Source organism: Chaetodon auriga, chromosome 18, assembly GCF_051107435.1.
Source record: "Chaetodon auriga isolate fChaAug3 chromosome 18, fChaAug3.hap1, whole genome shotgun sequence".
NCBI classification, from domain to species: domain Eukaryota; kingdom Metazoa; phylum Chordata; class Actinopteri; order Chaetodontiformes; family Chaetodontidae; genus Chaetodon; species Chaetodon auriga.
Window position 1 is genome coordinate 12,887,748 of NC_135091.1, and position 7,466 is coordinate 12,895,213.

General features: G+C 41.5%; 1 protein-coding gene across 2 annotated transcripts in view; it reads right to left on the minus strand.

The window, feature by feature from the left end:
• LOC143336153 (low density lipoprotein receptor adapter protein 1) overlaps positions 1-6,290 on the minus strand; it is a 41,320-nt gene extending 35,030 nt beyond the window's left edge. For both annotated transcript variants that reach the window (XM_076756097.1, XM_076756098.1), the window contains exon 1: positions 5,901-6,290. In XM_076756097.1, the coding sequence (XP_076612212.1) occupies positions 5,901-5,985 (85 nt within the window). In that variant the 5' untranslated portion in view covers positions 5,986-6,290. The remainder of the gene's footprint in view (positions 1-5,900) is intronic.
• Between the last annotated feature and the right edge of the window lie 1,176 nt (positions 6,291-7,466).

Sequence of the window (7,466 nt, forward strand, 5' to 3'; positions counted from 1 at the left end):
TGTTAGCTGCTGCTGATCTCTGAAATGAGAAATCCATCAGACAGGTTACTGAAAGCACGTTCCATGAAAACTCATTAGCAGCACTTGATCATCTAATCTATCCTCAGTCTGCAACCGGAGAGACTGATGAGTGTGTGAGCATGAATTATGCAGTGTATAGGTGGGAAATCTGCCCAGTTAAATCATTGTCTGATAGACTGAAGCTCAGCTAAAAGCACATATTGGTGTTACCAGGACTTATAAATAACTGTGTATATTCCCTACAGACCCTGATGAGAGCAACATTCACTAACCAGGTGTTTTATCTGTGAGTGTAACTGGAAATGCTCGAACGCCAAAGTCAAAAAAACAACAAGACTCAGCTGTTACCTTTTAAATGATCTAATTTATAGGTTTGGAAAGCACATTATGCCATCAATTGAATGGATTTACAATAAACTTTTACAAAGATTATCCTGTGTTGACTTTGGAAGTGATGTCTGGAACTGGTGCCAGAGCTATTTATCAGACAGACAAGTGTGTGAGAGTCCACTCTGATGCTTCAGAAACCCTGGACTCAAACTAATATAGGAAGAATAATAACATGGCACTTCAGATTCAACTGTCTTAGCTCACCTGTTGTAAGGTTGGGCAAGTGGATGGATATTTCAGCTATTGGCTAACAGCTGAGTCCATAACCGGTTTCTTTGTTTTTTGGGTGGGGGTGATTTTTTGGGAGATTTCTGTCATTTTATATTGCCAATTTAATGGTCTGCCTCCGAAGAACAAGTGAGGACCGCAGCTTAGTAACAGCCTGTGATACAGCAAGATAACCCAGTAGCACAAAACGTCCAGCCACAGCTAAGAGCAGACAGACTCAAATATTCAACCATTCACATATTCCTTCATTGGGTAGATATTTCAGTTCTGTGACTCGGATATCCCCCCCGCTAAATGTAGGCTACCACCTTCAAAATACATTTTGCCAGCACATTCATGTACTATATTCATACTTTTAAGTGCAGTTAAAATTTGGAAATACCACTTGGGCGCCTGGCATTCCTCTCACTCGCAGCAGTGAGTACATGCTTCAGTTCACCGTAGCTGTTAAAGGGAAGACAAAATGCTGAGGACCTCAGCTGTGAGGGAACACTTTAAGGCAGAGTGCCAAGCATGCAGTTTGAAACTGGCCTACCACAGCGGCACAACAGGCACGGACAGAGAAAACCCTGAACGCTGTCAATAGTAAGTTATTGTTCGACTGTAAAAAAGTGAGACCATACTAGCTAACAAACGTAGGTTATAACCAGCATCTCTTGTCGAGTCGGCGAGATGAAGCTTCTTTGTTTAAACAGTAACATTACACATAAAAACATGCACCGATCAAAATACTTCAAATAACACATAAGCAGTCATGTGAGCACATCTGGGGCTATGACACTTACTGGCATAACACACACACACACACACACACACACACAGCTTCAACCCTCCTTTTTGTTTCTTATTCTCTTCTGTTTGTCAGTTCTTGGTACATAATTTGTGTGTATGTGTGTGTGTACTGTAAACAGGGCCTTACTGTAAAAGGTCACGCACTGCATGCAAATTCAACCTTTCCTGTGGACATCATGTTAAATAAATCCAGGACCTAATCACTGAAAGCATTCAGGCGATGCAAATTTGATGCAAAGCAGCTTTCCGCTGAAAACTTTTTCATAGCAAAGGTTGAGGATTGGTCAGAATGAACCAGGACACTGAATTTTTAAGAAGAAAATCAGCAGTTTAATCAACTAGAGCTGAAACACTTAATCGATTAGTCAATCTACAGTAATCTGACTATTTTGATAACTGATAAATCGTTTGTTGTTTTTTCGAGCAAAAGCAGTGAACAACACCAAAGTCTTACATTTTCTTTGTTTCAAGAAACCGTAAACTGAACACTGGGTTTGACATTCCCTTCATCGTTATCCTGTGTATTCCCACCATGCGCCCTCACTGCTGCTGCTCTTCCTCCTACCACAGTGGTACGTCCCTGATTCATGGCTCCTCGAGTCTTAACGAGCCATTGAGAGATAATTGCTCCTCCGGGGTCAGCGCTAACTGACACCAGTGCCTTTGCATGTCATTCAGTCAAGTCCTGGTCAGCTGTAATATAACTGCAGGCTGTATTCACTGCCAGAGTTTCCAACCAGTCCAGCCTAATGAGGTTTGAGTCCATTAATTTCAGATCAAGCCCTTCTCTGGACTCTAAAACACAGCAATACAAACTGCATGTTCTGACATTTCCCTCAAAGCAATAAAGCTTGAGAATCTAAAAGAACCACCACTAAAACAATTACAAAAAATAATCCTAAACCCAAGGACACAGTCTTAATGGATTCAACTGAGTCTGTCTCAAAGCTACACGATTTGAAATTGATGCAGACGCTACAGCCTGGGTGTCCTTGGTGCCAAGGGCAAGTGAGTGTGACTTCTGAGACACAGGGAGGTCCGTACTGCTTGTGCTGTATGTGACGAGATCCAGAGGGAAGGCTTGTACTCCAGGCACATGCTGTGTCCTCTTCCGTCCTGCCAGTGGCTTTGACCTCAACAGATGACAACGGATGGCCACGAGGGGCGGTGGGGAAGTGCTTGCATGTCAGTTTTCTGCTGGCCAAAGAACTAAAGGCTGGCTTCATACATGTGCAGAAATGCATTTTTATATCATGGGGTTTTTTTTTGTTTGTAAGGCAGAGTAAAAATGAAATTATTCTGTCTGAGTATCTCTTCACATGGCTAGTATAACTTAACACACTAACCCAACATCCTGGGCTTTACTAATTTATCATGAATAGGGTTAATGGATGTGTTAAAATTTTCCAACCGACCACCATCAGTCCAACAACCAGCGACTGCCGACATATTCGCTCAGAATGTCATTTTCTAATCCTTTTTGACATATACTCGATTGAAAACAGTACAAAAAACAATATATTTATAGTTAATTGGATATGTTTGACCTCATCAGCTTCATTGATTTTTGTAAATATCTGCTTATTCTGAATTTGACGGCAGCAACAGGTGGGAAAGGGGCAATAAAAGACTGGTATGAAAGGAGCATCCTGGAAAGGCTCAGTCGCTCACAAGCAAGGATGGATTGACATTCACCACTTTGTGAACACATGAGTGTTTAAATGACAGAGGCTCAGTGCTACTCAGAGACAAGTTGTTTTACCATTAAAGCCTCAAATAATGACTAGTGAGACAGACCAGAGAGTGCTGTGGTCTGATTATTCCTGTGGTGAAAGCCTCTTTTGTGCTGCTTCACAAGGGAAAAATAATCATTTTTTAGACTGATTTGACTTGAGAAGAACCTCCTCAACAACTTTAAAATGGCTCACTCAGTTTTCCCACTTGTCAACCCATTTTTAGTTTCCTTGTACATGTGAAGTGGTAGTTATTGGGTGGATTTATTACACTGAAAGGCAATATCCATGCATTTTACTTGCTGCTGCAGCCTTGATGTTAATCTGACAAGATTCAATCCAGATTTGTGCTGTGTTGGACATGTTACTGAACTGTCACTTGGTCTGACTTAAGATTACTGTCATGACTTTTACATGTAAGTGACTCAGGTGTTCATTCAGACAATGTTCAGATTTTAGACGACGTGTAACACTTGCATCAATGTAACAAGGTTCATGTCTGAAAGGGGCTTGTGTGTTCAGTAAAACTTTTCCAATTGTGCTTTAAAATGGCCCTAAAAATACAATTCACTGTGATATTGGTTTGCCATTATATGACCAAGTCCTGACAATACGTCTCTACATAATATCACTATTAAACAGCTTGACAAGGCACGGTTAATGCACAGAATTTGTCCACGCATGAACTTTATATTGTCATTTCTTTAACTTAATGTCCACACTCTGCATGAAACTCTCTCACCTCACAGGACACAGATCAGTCATCTCTTTTTTTCTCCAGTTTTACTCACACCTAATTTGTGTGAATGTGCCCAACAGCTGCAACGTTGCCTTATTTGCATTGCCGGCTTTGACGCATTGCCACATGCTGGCATACAGAGGCTGTCCTCTCTCCAAATTGCCTGCTAAGTACCTTCTGGACATCAGCAGTCACCCTGTCTGTACTGTGCAGTTTGTGACTGCCGTGTTCACATTTTTCCAGCCTGATTCCTCTGGTGGCTCCAAGACACTAACTGCTTCTGTCATCAGGCGCTGAAATCCAGCTGGATTCTCCTCTGACAATATTATTCTGCGTTTTCTTCCCTCTCTTCCTGAGGCCAACAGCAGTAAGGGAAGAAAAGCACAATGCAGAGGCTCCTGCTAACAATGTGACACAGACAATGCCTTTCAACAGAACGTGTAGTTGGTTTGTTTGTCAGCTTTTATCATTTTAAAGTTACCATGGTGATGATGGGTCGCGGAAAATAATAACGACTCCCATCCATCAATGTTGGCACAAAAAGCCAAGATCAAATGTTTCCCAGCAGCCATCAACAGCATCATCCATCTAAAACAACCTGTCACTTAATGTTGACATCCTGTGCTCAAATTCAGAAAGGTAGAGCATGCAAAGCCATCTGAGACACTCATTAAAGCCCTAATCCAATGAGAAAACTTTTAAATCCCACACTCAATATTCAATAATTTATGCAGAACATGTCCCAGAGAGCGTGAAGAAACCATGCCGTGTCGTGTTTAATGGAAGCTGGCATGGGCAGCTGATTATTCGCTAAGCAGGAATCCAGGATGAGGCAAAAGCAGCATGCTAGCATTTAGGGCAGCGAGAAGCTTGCAGGCGTTGTAGCTGCAGGGAGGGAGCATTCAAGACGACACTTCACACTTGGGCAAGACAGCAGAGCTGTGGGCAACAGAGCAGCCCCTCGCTCTGCTCGTCACTGATGGTGTGACAAGGTTTGCTGCTCTGACCCTTCAATCAGCCTCCTGCACTTCACGCTGTCGCACCCGAGGAGCATCCTGGCACACTTTGTATAATATTTTCTGAAGAATTTGAAAAACTATGAGCAAATAATTCTCAATATTCAAGTAATTTATGTCACTGATTGTTATTTGGTTGTGGTTTATCGATTCATCTATCATTTAATTTAGACTTATAGACTTATATCCCAATTCACGTCCTTAAAGTATTCAGCATTGGCTCTAAAACTACCCCACTTTAGTATATGTATGTGCAGCTGTAGGATTTGAATGCACAAATTCGTAGAATTGCGGTATTTAACTTTGGGGCTGCAACAAATGACTTTTCATTATGAATTACTGTATTTATTATTTTATTGATTACTCGATTAACCATTTACTCTAAAAAAAAATGACAAAAGAAAGAAAAAGGCTCATCACTTAAAAATGCCAACATGATACCTTAAAATGCCTGTTGTCCACCCAACAGTCCAAAACCCACTGATCTTCGACTGAAAAGGACATAAAACACTAAATTCGAGAAGATGCAAATGGAAAAAAATTGGCAGGTTTTGCTTGATTAAACAATTGGAAGATTGGAAAAAGTTCGACTGCTCTTTGCTCGACTATTTTTAGGCACCACTTCGAATTAGCTAGCTAGTTTTAATTTATGCTGCAGTTGTTTTGGTACAGCTGGCGGTGGGACACGCCATCACTCAGGAGGAAGTGAAGTAAAGAAATTACAGCTGGCTGAACTATGTGAGAGGCTTCAGCTTGTAATTGTGCTTTTCACAGCACAGCACATCCAGCTCAGCTGCATTTGACAACAAGACAAACAAAAGCTCCGTCAACACTCCGTTAGCTTACCACGAACCGCCACAGGCACATATTGTCCCTCTTAACCCTCTCCTGGTACATTTTACCGCCTTTGCTACATCACCAAAAACCTTTCCAGCATTGTACCACATCCAAACATTAAAACACACACATTGCCTCACTCACTTTCGTGCTTTGAAGTTCCCCATGTGTGCCGCGGGACTCCGGGGCTCTTGATAATCGCTCTGCCGGCGGATTTGAGGGCATCCATCCCGAGGTGTGTCTGCTCTCCGGCAGGTGGATTCCCCCAGTCTCCGGGACCACAGGGCGGTAAATACGGCAGGCTGAGCTCGACGGCGGATGCGCCAGAGAGGAGGAAAAGGCGAAGGAAGACCTCACTGGTACAAGTTCCCACCCTGAGTGTTTCCCGTTTGCGCTGCCCACAGAGACTGAGGACCCGCACGTGCACCTACTGCACCGCTCCAAACTTCAGGGCGTGTCCTCCCAACCTTGATGAGCACGAGGAGGCTCCTGTTGGTCTGACGGAGGATCCTTAATGAAAATCATTAGTGGAGTGAGGCAGTGAACAGAACTTAGACTCACTAATGAGTTTATGGCTAATGAGCTTTTTTCTCTCTCTCTTTGCTTTATTCAAACTGTGCACTGTTTTTGTTCTTAAAGAGGTTACTATCCCTTTAACGTGTTAAATATGTTTAGCCTGCATCGGGCACAACACGCTCTTCATGTTTTTAATTAATAATAGTAATAATAGTAAAAGCCTCTTTAATGTCATTTACCCTTCATCCCCTGTTTTTTTTCCAAGCTGGTTCACAGATATGTGCTAAAACGCACAACCAGTACCCGTAAGTACGTTTACTCAAGTACTTGTACTTTACTTGAGTATTTCCGTTTTATGCTACTTTATGTTTCCACTCCACGACACTCCAGAGGGAAATATTGTACTTTTTACTTAACTACATTTATCTGACGACTTTAGTGAATACTGAACAGATTCACATTTGATAATACAAAATATAACCAACAAATAAATTACGATGTCTTATTATAGGATAAGACCTGATCACAAGGACTGTGCAGCATAAAGTAATTAAAATAAGCAACAACTTTACCAGCTGCAAAACTGAAGTGATCTACACAATAATGCATGCGATAATTATCATCAAGCAATATAATGTGCACTACTCTGAAACGGGACATTCTGCATAATAAGGACTTGTACTCTTGTACTTTTACTTACTCTACTAAAATTTTGAATGATTGACTTTTACTTGCAACAGAGTATTTCTACACTGTGGCATTACTACTTTTACTTCAGTAAAAGATCTGAGTACTTCTTACACCACTGACTACAAATGAGCAACTAACAACTACCAAGCTTCAAGTTTTCTTTCTTGTATGTTGGCGCCCTCTATTGATCACAACCACTTATTACAGCATTGATGTTGCCCATTAAACTCACTGCATACTGTTCAAGCATAGTAATATCTGGGGATATCAGTAGTACTGCCAGTTTTTGTTGTTGTTGTTTTGAAAGTGTCAGTAAAAAGTGTCAGTAAAAAAAATATGGGGGTCTTAGAGACCTAGTGGTCTAAGACAGTGGTGCTGGACACCCACAAGAGGTTGTGAGATGTATCCGAGGGTCACAATTACCAGTAAAGCAGGGGGAAAAAAAACAAAAAAACACACACATTTCAGATGCTCAATGTTCACTTTTTTCAGGCTGTCATCTAA